This window comes from Photinus pyralis, unplaced genomic scaffold (assembly GCF_008802855.1).
Source record: "Photinus pyralis isolate 1611_PpyrPB1 unplaced genomic scaffold, Ppyr1.3 Ppyr1.4_LG2, whole genome shotgun sequence".
NCBI classification, from domain to species: Eukaryota; Metazoa; Arthropoda; class Insecta; order Coleoptera; family Lampyridae; genus Photinus; species Photinus pyralis.
Genome location: NW_022170403.1, coordinates 12,744,582 through 12,763,811, shown reverse-complemented (window position 1 = coordinate 12,763,811; position 19,230 = coordinate 12,744,582). Strand labels below are relative to the sequence as shown.

Sequence of the window (19,230 nt, the reverse complement as noted above, 5' to 3'; positions counted from 1 at the left end):
TATAAAGGAGACTTTGCATTAAGTACAGCCATTGAAAGTAGTGAAATTTGATGTAGAAAGACCTTTTTTGAGTATTAGGTAAGTAGTATACAAAAAATATTTCTACCCCACTGTACATTCTATAATGATAAAGGTGCGGTGTCGCGGAAACATACCGTGATAAAAAAGGTATTAGAGTGTATGATTTTGATTGTAGGATGATTCTCCCTCGAAAATTCGCCCCCCAGAAAATTCGCCCCGGAAAAGTCGCCCCCAAGAAAAGTCGCCCCCAAGTAAATTCGCCCCTGGAAGATTCACCTCCGGCAATTTCGACCCCGAAGATTTATTAACCCTCGTAAGTAACAGGGACAGCAGTTCACAAAATGAATGTTTGCTGGTAAGTTTTCTATTATTTTTTTATTAGGTTGTTATTTTGTGCAAGATTTTCCAAGTTTTTAAATACGTATAGGTATTACCTACAATTCTAATAGACGAAGAGTTTATTTCCCTAATGAAAATAAACTCTTCAGGGTGGTATTTGGTAGAAAACAGTTCCTTTTGTTGAGACCCGGGGCATAATGGAGGTTGTTCGGGACAAGCCGTACATCTGAAACTCGTTTCCTTTCTAATGTATCCCTTGGAAAATTGTACACGCTCCTCTTATAGTTTTCTTCAAAATATATTCGTACATTACGTCTCCTTAGAAAGAATTATACAATTAGGTACCTGGACGAGGAATGCGTTCTTGAAAGTGCTATGGAGGCTGAGGGGAAGTCACCTGTTCTTGTAAACCTTTGCGGATTCGAGTAGATGGGTGAAAATTTGATCAAATGTCGGCAGTCTTTTGTATTCGGATCTACCCCAAAAGATGTTCTATCAAATTCTTCAAATTTTTTCCAAAAGAAAAAGTTGCACTTTAGTCCTTTAAATGGACGACAAAACGTTGATTTAACACAAGGAGTAGTTGTTTGTAAGCGGAAGACATGTACTTATGTATGTACTAATAGATAAATCAAAGGAAAGATAGAAATGCGTTTGTGGTCGTTACTCAATACAAACAAGCGTCTTTCTACAAACATTAAAAATTAAAAAGTAGCATAAGACATGGACAGATGAAGGGTGGAAATATGTTGTTTTACAGCAACAATTTTTGTAAGAAAATTTGTACAAATTTCGTACCAATGCGAACCGTTTAGAAATAGTTTGATAAATGAACGGATAAAATGGTCACCATTGCTGCATTTCCCATTTATGAAAATATTTTCGAGTGCAACTGTACTCAAAACGCTTAGTCAATAAAATATGTTTTCTAAATTTGTGAATAAATTTCACTGGCCAGCAATGATTAGAAATATCAGTACCATATCGGCGCGAAACTGACCTCTACGAAAGAAGCTCGTTAAGGCACATGTTCTCTGTCTCACCTGTTATCTGTATACCTCAAAATTCCCAATAACAATAACCAGTATCGTATGAGAATTTGAATAGTGCGGTAGTGTAGTGTAGTGTAAGTACGTATCTTCTTCCAATGGTAGAGTTTTTCTCGTGGATAATCTGAACCAAGGAGGCTAAGGGGTGAGTGTTTTGACTTGTTTATTTAGGGGCGTAAGGTAAAAAGCAAGATAATGAACATGTACCTACTACATAAAACCACGCTTACTTGTACCAAAAAATATGCAATTGAAAATTGAGAAATGCCTTTGCAAACTCCGTTTTAGGTGGTGTGGGTTTTTTAATCAAGAGTTTTGGTACATGATTCCTGGGTATACTTTCTGCCTATTATTACAAGAACATTTATTTAATTAGAACATAATTGGAAACTTCATTGGTTACCTGCAACACATGTTCAAAGATAACGCGCCACGTCATTAACGCACCTGCGGCCGTTGCTAAGTTAAATTCAAAAACTCTGCTTCAAAATGATTGTGTATAGGTATTTTCTAACATGTAAAGATTTAATTTATTGGACTGCTTTGTTGTGAACAATGTCAAATTAATTTAATTAACTCACTTTTGTACAATCAAACGGTTCAAAGGACTCAGAAACTGCGGCGAATATAAGCAAAAAATATAATTGCGTATAAAAGAGGCTTCTTTTTTTAGCCAATGGTTTGCAATTAAATCAACATTTTACCTTGTAGGCCTTTTATTTAAAAGTCGAAAGGTCATCAAAAAGTAGGATTTGGCGTAAAATAATCATCTTGCAAAGCAGCAGTAAAGTTTTTCAACCCATCATTCCCAATAGGTACATCCCTTTAGCAAATTCCTTACTGGAGGGTGCAATTAAAATGAAATGTAAAAAGACACAGTTTGTGGTTAGCATTTAGACAATTTTTCCATTTATCCATCCTTCTATCAATGTGTCTTGAACTAATTCTTCACTGGAGGGTACAATTAAATTGAAATATTATAAACATATTCCAAGGGCCGCGCCCTTAAAGCTAACTGCGAATGTACAAAAAAAATTTCCACGCGTTCGTCTTCTAATACTTTACTGGAGGGTGCAAATAAAATAAAATTTTGCAAAATGACACTTTTTGTGTATTTACTTAGTACTTAGTATGTACTTAACGTATAAAAATTTTTGGGTCATCGGTTCTTCTATCAATACATGCCTCCAGCTAATTCTGCTATATGTGGAGGGTATAATTAGAATTTAATTTTCTAAAAAAAACACTTTCTGTATATTAAACAGCCAAAAAGTTTGTGAATCCTTTTATAAAAATACGCTTTTCCCTAATTTTTTGCCGGAAGGTGCAATTAAAATGAAATTTTGTAAAACGACACATTTTGTGGTAGCCTACAGAAAATGTTCTCACCCTTCTTATCCTGCATTAGTATACCTTTAACTAATTTGTCACTGGAGGGTACTTTAAATTGAAATTTTATCAAAATTTTCCTAGCGACAATCGTTCAGCTAATTCATTACCGGCGGGGGGATGCGATTTGAATGCAATTTTGTAAAAAATACATTTGTGTATTACATGCCTGCAGCTAATTCCTTACTGAAAAGTGCAATTAAAATTAACTTTTGTAAAAAATCGCTTTTTGTGTTAAGTAGAGTAGCGAACAAAAAATTGGTCCATCCTTCTATCAATACATGCCTTAAGCTAATTCTGTATTGAAGAGCCTTAAGAAAATTCTACCCTTCCATCCTTGCCTTTAACTAATTGCTTATTGGAGGGGACAATTACATTGAAATATTATAAACATTTTCCCAGTGTCCACCCTTCAACTAATGAATCGTCGGTTGAATAAAACGTTATTAAGAGACACTTTTTAGCGCATTTCCACAAAAATAAAAAAAAAATGCGCTATTGTGGCCACTTTGTCCGTCCGTCCGTCCGTCCGTCCGTCCGTCCGTCCGCTAACTTTGCGACGCTACTAGTTTTTTATCTTAAGAGCTATTGTTCTACTTTTTCGCTATTTGGTTCGTTATGGTGTCGAGTCTTGTACCAAGGAAGGAATTTTTTCTGTACCGCTTACAAAAAAAGTTATTGTAAAAAAAACAAAAAAACCGTTTTTTTACATGTTCTATAATTTTACACTTTTGCCGTTTATTAACGATCCTAGAGATCGTTTATAATTTTGCATTGCTATCTGTCGCCTGCCGGTTGGTCTCTCCGTCTGTTCCTTTATCTGTCTGTCCATCGTGTGAACGATAACTTTGTTTAGAAATGTTCGATCGCTTTTACATTTCCGTTAGTTATGAACTGAATTGCATGAAATTCAATATGGGCATAGATTTAGCCATATAATACGCAATGCCAAAAGTTGGATCGAATCGATTCAAAATTCACAGTGCCCTTTTCGCATGTCGACCATTTATAAACCGAATTGCAAACTTTTTTACTTATAAAAGTATTTGAATGAAATTTGATACATAGGCACTTGGAATAAAGGAAAATCAAACGCCAATTTTAAAATTTGGTTTTGCGCATGCGCAGTGCCAACTTTTTTATTTATGGAAGAATTTAAACGAAATTTGATACATAAGCACTTCGAATAAAGGAAAATCAAACGCCAATTCCAAAATTTGGTTTTGCGCATGCGCAGTGCCAACTTTTTTATTTATGGAAGAATTTAAACGAAATTTGATACATAAGCACTTCGAATAAAGGAAAATCAAACGCCAATTTCAAAAATTTGGTTTTGCGCATGCGCAGTGCCAACTTTTTTATTTATGGAAGAATTTAAACGAAATTTGATACATAGGCACTTGGGATAAAGGAAAATCAACCGCCAATTTCAAAATTTGGTTTTGCGCATGCGCAGTGCCAACTTTTTTATTTATGGAAGAATTTAAACGAAATTTGATACATAAGCACTTCGAATAAAGGAAAAATCAAACGCCAATTTCAAAATTTGGTTTTGCGCATGCGCAGTGCCAACTTTTTTATTTATGGAAGAATTTTAACGAAATTTGATACATAGGCACTTGGGATAAAGGAAAATCAAACGCCAATTTCAAAATTTGGTTTTGCGCATGCGCAGTGCCAACTTTTTTATTTATGAAAGAATTTAAACGAAATTTGATACATAGGCACTTGGGATAAAGGAAAATCAAACGCCAATTTCAAAATTTGGTTTTGCGCATGCGCCGTGCCAACTTTTTTATCTATGGAACTATTTAAGTGAAATTTGATACTTAGGCGCTTGGAACAAAGGAAAATCTTAGTTTATTAGTTAGTTATAGTAAATTAGTTTTAAAATTTAGGTTTGCGCATGCGCAGTCCCAACTTTCTTATTTAGAAAAGCATTGAAATGAAATTCTTCTCATAAACTGAAATTGAAGTAGCACGTCAACAATGGATTGCCCATGTACAACGCTATCTTTCATATTTGTGGGCGGATTTTTACGATTTTAACAGAAGTTGCATCTTACAAATGGGAAATGAATGCAAGTGGAAATGCGCTTTATGTAAATCGTTTACGATTACTTTTTAACTTGTTGTATATTGGGTTGCGTACACAAACTATTTCGGTCATCCGTTCTTCTATCAATACATGATAGCTTCAGCTAATTCTGTACGAGAGGGTGTAATTAAAATTAAATTGTGTTTTTGTGTATTGCGTGCAATACACAAACTTTTGAACCCGCCCGTCTTTGTATCAATACATACTTTCAGCTAATTCGATAATGGAGGGTGCAATTCAAAAATTAAACTTTGTAAAAAAAACACCTGTATATTAAGCAGTCTACCAAGAATACGTGGAGCATTCTTCGCAAAAAATAGATGCATTGAACACATTCTTTGCCGTAGGGTGTAATTTGGTAAAATGTGGCTTAAGTGCCATACAAAAAACTTTTCCACCCGTTGGTTCTTCTAATTATTTACTGGAGGGTGGAAATGAGACGCTGTCCAAGTTTACTAAATTTTGTTTCAAATCCACGGGTCGCTTAATAGTCTAGTCAGTAGGGATTTTTGCCCAACAAAAGGTGGTGTAGTAGTCATTTTTTAATGTGTTTTTAAGCCTAGGCCTTGAAACAAAAACCATGTTTTAAACCTTGGGGGAGGACCGATCGCGCCGTTATCTCGACTGAAAGGTACAAAAAATCGTTGCATTTTCACTTGTCTTACCTCAAAACTCCTCAGTGGAAGCTGTTCTCTTTAAAAAATTTTTTTGAGCTCCTCATAGTGAGAAGGTGGTATAAGGTGTGTCGTGTCCTGTCAAGGGCTTATCACTAACATACTACCGAGCCACTAGAAGCGCAATTTGTTTTTACAAAACTTAAATTAGTTTGGTATAAGGTTGTCGTTCCTTCAAGGGCTTATCACTAACATACTACCGGCCACTAAAGCGCAATTTGTTTTTACAAAAAAATTAGTTTCCTAATGGCCGTTTGCATCGACAACTTTAAGCGGAGCTTAGCCTATGCGTAGCTTAAAATCCATTGCAAGGATTATTGAGACAATGGTTGCCATGGTTTTTAAGCTACTCTTAAGCTAAGCTCCGCTTAAATTTGGCGGTGCAAACGGCCATTAGTGATAAACTGATAATGATATATTTTTTCCAAGAAAATCTAAAAAAAACTTAAAATTTCTACTTTTGCACCCTCCGTAACTTTGGAACGGTTCACTTTAGCAAGATTATACAGCGTGTTGCATCGACATGCGGGACATAGGAAATCCCATGTAAATTTAAAGGGGGTTAATTATTGGCTTCCCTAATCATTTTAGAGGAAACATTTATTTAGGTTATTTGAAGAGCATTAAAAGACGCACCTAAAAGAATGTTTTTGATAACCCCTTAACGAGATATTGCCTAAAATATTTTGTAATGTCTGATACTGGTCATTTGACAGTCAACCTTTACTTCAATTGTTCCCTGTAAATAAGGGACGATAAGAAAGGCGAAATTACAAAATATTTTTGGCAATATCTCGTTAAGGGGTTAATCAAAAACATCGAAAGTTATTCTTTTAGATGCCCATTCAAATACTAGTGTTAACCGAAAGCAACGTTGCCTGATTGTAGACAATAAATGAATTATTAATGAGCTCCTAAGCGAGTTCATGATTTTGGACTTTCTGTCCGTCCGTGTGTGTACATGATAATTCGCGAACGGTTTAAAATATTCCGGAATATGTATATCATCACCAAAGAGTACTACCCTTTGTCATCACCTAGGGAAGAACCGTCTGTAACAAAATATAGCAACCGAGCTCCTAGGTTACCGAAAATTTAATCCGTTCTTCCTTGGGTGATGATAAACATAATACTGAAATCAGAATTGGAAAATTCGGAACCGTTCGCGAGTTATCATGTACACACGAAGGAAGAACCCAGAAGCTCGTTTGCTATATTTCTTATAGTTTAGGTCAATAGTCAATAAATAATGTAATTGAGACAAACTATGGTGGGTACTTTTTACCATTGAATGCCTTATTTAAATTAAGCAGTAACCATTGAGTTAGAAAGCTAATGGAGGGAATCAAATGCTTGGCCAGACGTAGACCACGGGAACCAAAAGTGGCCTCTAACTGTGATTAAAGTACCACACCACTTCCGTTATCATTAGCGTCTCACTTCAGTGGCGTAGAGATATAATTTTCTTTCCACTAATAGGAATAATAACACAACGTATAGAAGGACTAAAAGACATGCTCGTGGTAAAGTAAACAAAATAGACAAGGATGGGAAAGTATGCAGATTTAATATAATCATTGATTACAAATCTAAATATACATCGATGTGTTCCAGTAGTATAATTAAGGCCAGTTTACTATAGCCACTACAACTTGACAACTCCCATTAAATTCACTGTGTTGATCAATAGCTACAATTGATTGGTTGGTCTCAGGTTCATTACAAGTTTTGATAGTACCTACTGCATATTTGACGAGATATTTGATGAACATTTTCCAGTGCAACCTTTGGTCGAAATCCAAATCACAGTCAATGAAGCGTTGTGAGCACAAAAGTAAATTTCGAGAGCTGTTCTTGAGATATATTTACAAATGTTAGGTAACCATTTTGCTCGAAGTAGGTACTGGTTCGTTTGGAAAACTAAGAAACATAAACTACTAAACCTACAACCTCGCCTACAACATGATAAATGACATGTCTTACCGATGAAAGGAAATGTCCTGTTTCTTCCCTTTATGAGAAATTTTGCATGATACGCAGCTAATCATTCTCAATTCCCAAAATTGCGTGTGATAAAAACACTATGCGGCAGTTAGTTATTTATATAAACCAGAGCACAAACCGATCCGAAATTATTAGGTACTTTAAAATGGCAAATTTAATAAAATTTGAAGTTGGTGGAAAACTGACAGTGACAGGACCCGCGTTTTCATATGTCAAATAATGTCGGCCAAAATGTACCTTCACGGGAACCTATCCACGCGAGTGGCCTCTATCTGTGGCAACTTCCGTCTACAAAAATTCTTACCCCCTCTACCATTATATTCCCTCCATTAGTTTTCTAACTCAATGGCAGTAACCTACCTATGAGACACAATTTACGGAAACAAAAAATTTCCATTAAATATGTTTTATTGTATATTTACAAATAAATAATTTCCTTTCTTTTGGATTAACGAACAAATTGTACTTGCTTTTCTAGTTTTCAAAGTAGAAAAAATCTTGTATTACGATTTCAAAACTTGTTCTATGGACAATATTGTAGATTGTAGATTTTATAGTCATAAATCGCTGATTGTGGAACGAAGATAATTATTTATCTACTTCATCTTGAAGAAGCTCACGTTTATTTTCTTGCAATGACATGCAACTGATCAATAAGCGTTCTTTTATTTTCTTTATAATTCTGTCTATAGATAAAATATTTCTCTTCGTACTTCTTGGTAGGATAGTCCCACGTCTCGTGAACGTGGGATGATTTATTGATTAACTGCACCTGCATAAGCGAGATGAATTGGGGTGTAGCGCTCATTTCTTTTCTGAGTTGCAAATTTTGAAGCTACCAAATTCGTAAAGTTGTGTCATTAAATTAATTTATGTACATGTTGTTCTACTTATCTTGAGACCGTCGATTATTGCGGAAACTAGCGGGAATATAAAAAATGATTTATATAAAATATTCTTCATATGGAGGGGCCATTAAATGATGCTACGCAAGTTAATTTCTTCCAATAGAAACTTATAATTCGTATTGAATCTTCTTATTCTCCATCGGAAAATAATAAGCTTTCGTGGGAAACGTTTTTTTCCCTACTTTTTTTTACCATATTTTGAACACACTCTTTCAAAAGCGGGATTTTTTGTTTGAGCTATCAAGAATCTGGTATATTTTTTCAAAACAGTTCCATTTTAGAAAAATGTCAGATATATACTACATTTTCTTTTAAACCTTTAAATTTTATTTAACAATTTTACCTTGGGAAAGCTACACTTGAGCCAACTTTCCAAAATTTTCTTTCGACCCTTCACATTCTTTAAATGCATTTACCTTAGAAGAACTGCCCAGTTTACTAATTCACAGAATTCAATAATTTTCTCTTTAAAAAATTGCACGCGTCTTATGTTGTTTCTAATCTACAGGTCGTATCTTTTTCAATCCTTTCCCATAGGAAAAAGCGCACGCGAAGCCAAGTATACTAAATTTACTTTGAAATCCACAAGCTCTATTCAATAAATTTACCATGGAAATAGTGCACGTGGTCCAAATTAATTAAATTTTCTTTTAAATGACCTCCCTGATTGTATTCAAAATGTTTGTTTCACTTCCCATTCAACGCTACTGATCAATGCTTTTGTCTGTTGTATCAAATGCACATGTCCTATTCAATAGATTTATCTTAGTAGTATTTGCACCTGAGGGCCTTATTGATCTTCAGAAAGTTCGGAATTTTTTCATCCAAAGATCAAGATAAAGGTCCATAACCACCTACACGACGCAATAGTTTAGCCATAATATGGAAAAATGGTAAAAATTGTCACACTTGCGCATGCACGATCCTGCCCAAAACCTTTTGCTTTTATGTCTAAGTCTAAGAATATGTGCATCAAATTTGATGCCAATTGGTTTAACCGTTTAGCCCCAAATGAGAGTACAGACAGACAAACCGACATCATCTTTTGTTCGATTCGGATTCCTGGTGCTGGAATGTATATTTCCGTAGAAAAAAGTGGGGGGTGATTTTTTATCCTACTGCACGCACGGGTGGTAGCATGTCTCAAGTTCCCCTACGTGTGGGTTTATTTGTAATTAATTTAATTCTGTTTTTACCACCCGCACGTTGGTAAGGGACTTATTGTATTGGGGTAAAAAATGACTTCCGCCCCCTACGTTTTTGAAAGAAATACAAGGTTAGAGCACCAAGAATCCGAATTAAACAAAATCTGTATTATGTTGGTCTGTCTATCTGTACTCTCATTTCCGATAAACGGCTGATCCAATTGGAGCCAAATTTGGTACACATATCCTGAAGGCATAAAAGGCAGAATCGCGCAGGGGCAGGCGTGCGGGTGGTATCTGTGCTGGCCGTAGCAATTAACCAGACACATAGTACATAACGTTTTCAATAAAAAAAATAATTTCTGTTAATGGACTTTGAAAAGCACCAAAATTTCAGGAAACAAAACTAATCTACAGAAAGAATCGTGCTTTCTTAGTATCCAATCTTGATTCATACATTCAGAATCAGCTGTATCTCTCCTCCTTTACGACTCTACTTCATTTCGCTTCACCATTCTTTAACATTTTCTGGACATCTTCATTTGCGTCTTATTTGCGTCATTCTTTGCTTCACATTACTCGCAACCCATTCATGACCATCATTCTAAATCATCTATTTTTTGCATCATTTACGGCTCTTGGTCGTCTCCTTTATTAATGTTGAGAGCCTCAATTAAGTGCGTTTTACATACTGAAAGTTGAAATTCTCTCAATCGAGGGCATGTGCAATACGTCGTTTTCTTGAAAGTGAAAGAACTAGCAACTTTTCGGTTCGGGCGTGAAATATTTCACTTTCAGCTGAAATTTTAAGGCTGCCAACCCTAACATTGGACATTTAAGGTGGCGTTTACAAAAAGGGCAAAAGACCGATGATTGCTAAAGGTTTTAGCTTGTGAATGAAGTTAAATTTGATAACAAATTAGTATCAGTGTGTGATAAAAATGAAAGATATATATTTTATATGGGAATTTTTTAAGAATTTCTTTCCTAAATAACGACGAAAGTACATGAATTAGCTAAATAATTTTTGTTTCATGCAAATGTCGGAACATTATATATGTGAATGAATGTTATTTCAACCAAAACTGTACACCCAGAAGGAAGTTATTGTGGAAACAAATTTCCACTTTTCAATGTAAACGCCACCTTAAGATTAATTTTATGTTTTGTGTCATTTAATGGACATTTGTGTTGACGGGTGTACAGACAGATTATTGAGCAAAAATTACGACTACACAGAAATAAAAGAGAAACAAGTTTTGAAAGGCGTCGACCTAATCTATATTTTTTAAGTTAGCAAAATATCACTTTAAAGTGTAATAGAATTGCAACATGTAAATCTGTCACTTCAAAAATTTCCGGAACGTTATTTCACTTTCGATTTTCATGAAATAACTTTCAGTATGTAACACGGGCTTTAGACTTCTTTCTTTATTCCTTCTTCACGCATCTGGTGTAGTATTTTTTGTACTATTTTCCCTACATTCTTATCACGTCTCCTTCACGTCTATTTTCCTTATCTTTTAAAGCTCTTTTTCGTTTCCACCGCCCGTTATTCACGCCTCTTTTTCCCATTTACGACACTTTTCTCTGCACCTTTGTTTCTTTTCCCCTTTATGACTCTTTTGCCTCCATCGTGCCTATTTCGAGTGTTCTTCACGTTTTTGCAATTTACTTACTCCTCTTTTTCACGTTTAAATTTAATTTTGTAAATCACGTTGCAAATTATGAAAATCTTTCGGTATGCCCCGTATACGTAACATTATGTTATGGGAACATTTTTGGACAAAGATACTTTCTTAATGGTATGTCTGTTAGATCATTGAAAAGTGGAAAGGACTATAGGATTATATTCCGACTACGTTTCGAGGTGGAGACGATGGACTGATCACACTGAATTACATTATGGAAAATCAAACTTGGTATTTTTCATTTTGACCCGAATTTTTAGGCCATTATAGTAATAATAATAGAGATTACACTAAATAATTACGCATTAACTATTATGTATTGTCCTGTAATTGGAATGTCTGTTCTGTTGGGCAATAAATCTCTACTATTATTATAGTAATGAGAACCTAGAGGGGTCTTAGAAAAGCATGGACGAAAAAAGCTCTGAGAATTACTAATTGATTTTTAAAACTCTTTGATTATCCAGAGAGCCTTTGAAAGTCCGCTTGTCCCCTTAAGAAGTTTTAGGAGCTTGTAGTCCCCTAGGGTCTTTAAATGTTTTCAGTAGTCTTTAAAAGCTTGTAAGAGATATAAAGTGTTTGGAAAGTTGGTGGTAAAACAGAAGTCAGAAAATAATCATGAAGACTACGCGTTTATTAATTTAAACATGTTGTATTAGAGATCCAAAATAATTCGCACCGTCGTGAATCCTCGCACAAATCATTTAAGATCGCATGATTAGCAATAAATAATTATTTTATCTTCCAATAAGGAGGCATATAGATACAGGAGGAAGGCACTTCACATTTTATATACAACACCCCAATTAATTAAAAGTCTCACACCTAAGACAAAACAATTTTCATCCATACGACACAGTGTATCCTAAATTTGTCATAAGAGTCTCTTTGATGGCCGGCTGTAACTCTTTTTGCATGTAATTGGTTAGGAGCGACCTAATTCCCTTCAAAAATATATCCTCCATCTCCCTAGATATGTCGTCTTCTTCTTCATCGTCGTCTCGATAGCTCCTCCGGTGCTGTTTCAAGCGAGGCTCGCATCCGTAAGCGTAAACGCTAATAAATCCCGGTTCCACAAAGTAGGAATCCGTTCGTACATTAAACTGCCCTCTTTCTGAACGGATTGGTTCGGTGTTAAATCTGTAAAGGATTAAATGGGTACATCAATAATGGAAAGTGCGTAGGCTCACCCTATTCCTGCTCGACGAAGCCGAAGTATCATATTGCAGGAATCCTCAGGGCTGGGATTAACGGGTTCCCTTTGCAATTCGCCATCGTTGAATAGATTTACCTTACCGCTGATAGTCAAATCGTTAAATAAAAGACGCGTTTCCAAGCTTGAGTTTCTCGGATCAAAGCGACATTTATCCACTCTCACCCAACTAACCGTTGATGGTATCCGCACCCTCATTTCGGTTACGTACATGTCGTAAGGCGCAGATCTCATTTGGTGATGTAGGGAATATCCGTGTAATTTGACTGATTTCTGTTTGCTCAGTTCACGGCGTCGAATTTTCTCCAGGGCATTCTCCAACCGTTCCGAACATCGACTGCTATACTCCGATATTCTATCGTCTGGATATTCCGCCCCTAAATTATTACCGCTGCCTCTTCCGTACGATTGTGAGATTTTCTCATTGTTTCTCGCGACAACACCTGAAAATATAGACAGACCAATTAAGAGTCGCTTTAGAAAGGAGGAAGAATAAGAAATTATTTCTATAGGTACATTTTATGGGTCGGCGAGCTAATGAAATAGTTTCCATCGCGAGAGTTCATTAAAAGTCGCTTTTGTCGACAGTTATCCTTAAAGTTGGGTAAACAAGGCGTTACGTTAAATTTTAATTGAAGTAATTGCTTGATGATAATTGTTTCCAAGACCAGACGGTATAAATTCTACCTCCAGAACGCGCGAGATGAAGGTTCGCTGAGCAAGAAAATTGTTATTTTAGAGTCATAGATTTCAGATTAGTTTGAATTATTAAAGTGAACAATTTGCTTATAACGCCTATCTTCACAGTGTGCCTTGTTTAAACTTTCTATTATTTTTTTTACAATTAAAACTAATTCTGTTGATTCTCATATTGTTCATTCAATTCAGCACCGGAAGTAAAATTACATGGATGATAAAATATTGCATGTGGGTACATCCTCTGCACTAGAAGTTTTCACTTGTTTTCTTTTCCTTTTTAGAGAATAAGTGTCGGATGTAAAGGGAGGAAGTGCTCGGTGGCGGGTGGTCCAGTGGCTCTATAAGGTCCCCCATACCTTAATAATGTAATAATTTCTTCGTTTTCTATTTTGACATCTATCAAATTTCTAATCTACTTGATCTACTATACTAATTATATTCTCGACAAATTTCCTTATAAAGATCTGCAAGGTATTTGTTATCTTTTTTTTTCATTTTTAGAAAAAATAACTTTTTTAAAAACATTTCTTTTAAAAATCTCCAAAAAATGTAGCGTTACGCAAAATATGTTCATTGAGCACTGGGAGTTCTCCAAAGCCCTAATTACAACTACAAACATTAAGAAATAAAAATGTTCGCAGCATTTTCTTTATGTGGTATAATCGCGCTCGCTTTTCGCAATACATTTCTTGTTATCGCTAGATATACTCTCGTTCATATTCGCTATGAAGAGGTACATGTGCAAATTGTCATATGCTGAACAAAATATAAATTCGAAAAAATACTGTTTAAATCTAAAGCAACCACCCAATACAAGCGCCTTATCAGAATTCAAAAAAACTTGAAAGCATTCAAATATGAATTTAATTCAAAAAATGTTCCTCAAGAGAGCACGACAAGAAAAGTACGGTAAATATTACAAAACACGTTTTATTAAACATTATTTTGCGATATATTTTCAGTGGTAATATTCCACAATCAAAATTACAAATTGCCTCTGAAAGAGTCCTCCAGCTATTCGTTCAATGAGTAAATGTCAAAGAAAGTGCTTCAAATCTTTTCCTAGCATATTTTTAATTATACGTTCTAACTGCACCCAATATAAATTTCCGATCAATTTATTTTAAGAACTATTTTGTAAATTCGGACTTTTATCGACAATATGTTCTGACTATTTTATTAAAAAAGTTTATAGCAACTGAATACCGATTTTTTAAAGATTAGTTGTTTTGCACCGATTATTGCGCTAATCTGTTTTATTATTTTACTTCCGGTCACTTCTAACAATCTAATTTTTTTGTAAATAAAGTCTGTATCTTGGCGGGCGGTAAATCAACAATTTGAGTGTAGCAAGTGGCGCCGCGCCGCTGCACAGTGTCGGCGGGAACTAACTAAGGAGCAAGACAGGAGTTGACAAAGCAAGAATATCATCTTGTCTCTCGCAAGTATAATCATATATACACTGTAATGTAAAAAAGTTGCCCTTACGTAAAGAAGACTTTGCTTATGGTAATTTCTTAAAGCTCCAATTTAAACCAAAAAAGTTTCTTGTGTGTTTTCCTTATAAGAAGTGCAGTAAACGCAATTTATTGAACATCTCCAGAACGTTTTTAACTTTGAACAATGCTGCTAAAGTAGAATGTTCTTTAGTTTGCGCGCACGTCATCAATTTTGTTTTTGGGGAACATCGCAATGCCAACGTATTAACAAAATAAAAGTTGTATAACTCACAAATGCCATCGGGTTTAACAAGAAAACGTAAGCAACTTATTTCTGCGAACAGAGACTTCTATTTCAAAATTTCTAAATCGGGAAAACCTCTAGACAGTCTTAAAAAAACCAGGCAATGTAAGAAACGCACAATGCAGCACTGAATGTATGGCTGCCTACATACGTAGGTATTCTCTCCCATTGATTGCATGGTGCTATGTAAACATACTTAATGATGACGTCATAATACACCGATGACGTGCGCGCAAACTAAGGAAATTCCGACTATATATGAAATACTTGATTTTTGTTATTTATTTTTTCCCACTCCACGTTACTCAGAGTAACGATTTTTAATTTCTACGAGATTGTGTTTTCAGTGAAATTTATCGTGACTTAGTGGATGATAAACGTCGTTTATTTGCACGTGAAGCACAGTTTAATGAAGGCAAGAATGTTCTCAAACTCATCCTGAAGTGTTTTAATGAAGGAATTGTAGGTACTTGACTTGGTATTAACGCTAAAGGAATAGCATTTTACAATACTTGAAGCAAGTCGACAGTGTTTTTTTGGAAATTATGCAAGGAAATAATCCTTTATGAATAATAGAAGCGAATACTAAACAAGACTTTTTCATTCAATTTGGTTCCATAAACTAGTCTTATAGAGTACTTCTATGAAGATTATTAATAATATTATAATGATTAATGACCCGTTTCACGGAAGTCATCTGTCACTTAACTTTTAGCGGTAGGACGGAAAACCAGCCCTAAAGTAATATTATTAAAACTATGCATTTGCCCTATTAGAATCGGCACTGAAGACAGTAATAGCAGTATATTAAGATACAAGTGTATAATCAATTCTTGAAAGCACGCGCAACGGTTTAAAGACTAATTATACACCCGTTCCTTATAGTATTTTTTTAGATTATACCTGCAGTGTAACTTATGGGAAATAAAATAATATTATATCGACTTTATACTCGAATATATTTCTGATTAGGTGGGCGGTTATTTGAAACTCCATGATAACCATGCGAATGTCACTTGAAGTTTGTTTATAAAAATCACCGTTTTTACAAAAAAAGTGAATTTGGTTGAGAAAGATAATAGACCGTCTATTCAGTGGTTTGTTGCAGAAGCAGAAGAAAAGTCGCTACTTATATAATCCAAATGCAAAAGCCTATTACAAAGACCATCCTAGTTCGAACACCCTATGCTAATGTGCGCCCTACGTCTTAAATGTCATTCGAGAAACCAGATTCTAAATTCTTTTCGTATTTAGTATAATTTTATTCGTAGTAGAGAAGTAATTTATGATTCAGTTATTAACAATTTAATTTTTATTTTCTTTATTCAATTATTTGCATTATTTTAAGTTTATAACGAATTTAATTTTAGTTCAATTTTCTTTTGGAGCTGCTGGGGGTAATTCGTGGTCAACTTTAGTTACAATCCTAATCCTTCCATCTTAGACTTTTAACTTTGCTTATGGGGATAAACCGAAAGGTAGTCGCCCCATACGCACCCCACTCTAACCTCAGGGGTGTTTACTACCCGCACTACGTACAGTCGTGCATTCTTGCCAAGCGCCGAACCAACTTACTTGACCTATCCAGAAAGTGGACTGCTTTACTAAGACAAACAAGGGTAGTGATGGGGGGCCATTTCCTTCCTTCCTTCTTTCACATTTCTTCGTATCGTTTCAGCTTCAGATCCTGTCTAAGGGCTTTCTAGATAAATTCAAGGTTTTATATACAGCCTTCTAGTGTCTTTCCAAAAGTGTCTAGGCCCATTCTTTCAAAGATTTTGAAAACACCTCCAATCTAGGAAATAGTCTATAAAACTCCAGTGCTCTTTGGTTTTTTAGATCCTCTCTATACTGCCAGAGCGTTCTACGCCTTTTCAAAGCTTTGAATGCTGATATGGTTCTAGGGGATGCCCATAAGGTTCTTAGCAGCTTTAGAAATATGTGTCTGATGTGTGCTTTAAATACAGTAAACTAATGCCCGGTTAAACAAACTATGATTAAGGATAATCAATGATTAAAAATATTAGAATGTTTAGCCATCTTCGATTATAAGCTCAGATGTTTCCCATTCTAATATTTTAAATCCGTGATTAACCTTAATCATAGTTTGTGAAACCGTCTAACCATTCACTATATTCGTATATTGTCTTTCCAAAACTTTCAGGAACGCTCAAAAAACCTTTTTTATTGAATTTCAGAATACATTTTAGATATTTTTTTAAGGGATTCTATCCAGAGATCCAGAGAGCGCTTCTAGAGCTTTACCTGCACTACTTTAGAGCATTTCATATGCTTCTAAGGTTGTTAAAGTTTAGTTTAGTCTTTTTCTAGGAACATTCTGGAGCCCTTCAGAGCGTTTTATGCTTACCCAGCCTTAGGAATCGACTACAAACCTCAACTCTCGAAAGAACCCAAGAAACTTTACAGTCCACCTCGAAGCTTTTATTTTTATTCCGTTCTAATACCTTTCAATGCTTTTTAGGCGCGGCTATCCGTGGAAAGTGGTCAAATGTCTTTTAAAAGGCTAGAAATGAGCTAAGGAGACAAGACGTTCTGGAAATAACGCCTTCTAATGCATTCGAAGGCTTTTTAGGTGCAAAATTATAGCGAGGGCACCTTCCCCCTAGATTTCTATATATTTAAAAAACTGTTAATAATCAAAAATAATGTACATTTTGTCGCAAATAAATAAATCGTACAATGTATTATTGAAATTTTATTTGCCTACTTTCTATTTTACATTTTAGATAATTGTAAATGGTCGCCGGAATCGTAACGCGAGAAACTGGCAAATTCCAAGAAACAACTGTAAATTCCCAGATAGATTTAGAAATTCTTGGAAAGATCTGGTAGCTGTTATGCATTCCCAACTAAAGGTCTACAGCTTGAATTCATAGAACACGGAACTACGTAAGTACTTGTTTGTCGTTTTTGCTTTTTGATTTTGATAAAATTAATAATGTAACAAAAAAAAACTGTTGAGTGAATATGTCCTAGCGAGCGTATTTTGCATTTATCTAATATTATTCTAAAATCTTTTCAGGAAAACCACCATTTTTGGAGAGTATTCTCTAGAGCTGTCTCACCAAATTTATGCGCCACGATCTGCCACTGCAGTGCCTAACGGCAGAAAAAGGTTGGGAATTGACGTCTCAATCAACTTCTCCAGTAGAAAATCGCGGTAAGCGCATTTCCTTATAATTTTTTTCTTGAGAACCAACTATAAGACATATTGAGAACGCGTTTAGATATTGAGTATGTCCTCTACCCAAGATGATTTCAAAGAAATTTGGTAACATGTAATTGCCGAATCTACAATTGGTTTTTCAATATTCGAAAAAAATCTGATTGCAATTCTTGATCGGACAATGAATGTGATCAGAATTTCACGAAATTTCCCGTGTATGTTCTTTGAGTATTTAAGAAGAAATTTGACGAGTAGTTTTTCAATACGACCTTGAAGCGAAAGTTGCGGATTAGAGCTTTGCTACTTCGAGTAAGGTAGAAATTTAGGAAACGGTTTGATTTGAAATATACCTACGTAGCATTGCTCCCTTACCTTTTTTTAAAAGAAAGATCTAGTGGTTCTGAAAGGACCAGAGTTTTCCGCTGATTTAGAACTAGGAGTATTCCCCAGCTAAGGGTAACTATATCACTCTTCCTTTCCTTACTACCCTAGTTTTCTTATGATTTTCGGAGAAAGGTAATTGGATATATATCCAATGTATCTGGGGGGGCTTTCATAGCCCCGATCCTCCGTACGACATATTTCGCCAAAATCAAATGAAATGAAATGAAAAATGTCAATAGAATATGATTTGTAGAAAATGGGCGGCCCGGTTCGACTCCCGGCCTATCCAGAATTTTTTTAATTTTAAAATTATTATTTCTACATTTCGCGAGAGTAATGATGATCGTTGACGTAGAACGTCACAATATTTCTATATCGTTTGTATTCTATATAAATAAAAATGAATGTTTGTATGTATATATGTCTCTTATGCCTTCCTAAATCGTTCATTAGATTTCAATGAAACTTTGGGGAATGGTATGCCCGCGAAGGTTTCTGATTTATTAAAAATCTTGCAAAATTCCCACGGGAATGGGAACGGGAACGGAGTTTTACAGTCGAAACCGCGACACGTTTAAAATGTAAGTTTCTTTGAAGTTATAATACTGAAGAGTTCTAATAATAATAATTTATTAGTCCGATTGATCGCATGCTGGTTATCGGACCCGTCAATTACAATGTGTGGT

General features: G+C 35.2%; 1 protein-coding gene and 1 long non-coding RNA gene across 3 annotated transcripts in view; one reads left to right on the top strand and one right to left on the bottom strand.

Annotated features, from left to right (window-relative positions):
* The first annotated feature begins 1,314 nt into the window (after positions 1-1,314).
* On the top strand, positions 1,315-18,157 carry LOC116164664. The gene is made up of 3 exons (XR_004143965.1): positions 1,315-1,554; positions 17,721-17,883; positions 18,017-18,157. It is a non-coding gene; the product is annotated as an uncharacterized LOC116164664 (long non-coding RNA).
* LOC116164663 overlaps positions 12,066-19,230 on the bottom strand; it is a 28,328-nt gene continuing 21,163 nt past the window's right edge. For both annotated transcript variants that reach the window (XM_031478864.1, XM_031478863.1), the window contains exons 2-3: positions 12,509-12,974; positions 12,066-12,458 (exon numbers count right to left, since the gene is read on the bottom strand). In XM_031478864.1, coding sequence (XP_031334724.1) covers positions 12,161-12,458; positions 12,509-12,974 — 764 coding nt within the window. In that variant the 3' untranslated portion in view covers positions 12,066-12,160. The remainder of the gene's footprint in view (positions 12,459-12,508; positions 12,975-19,230) is intronic.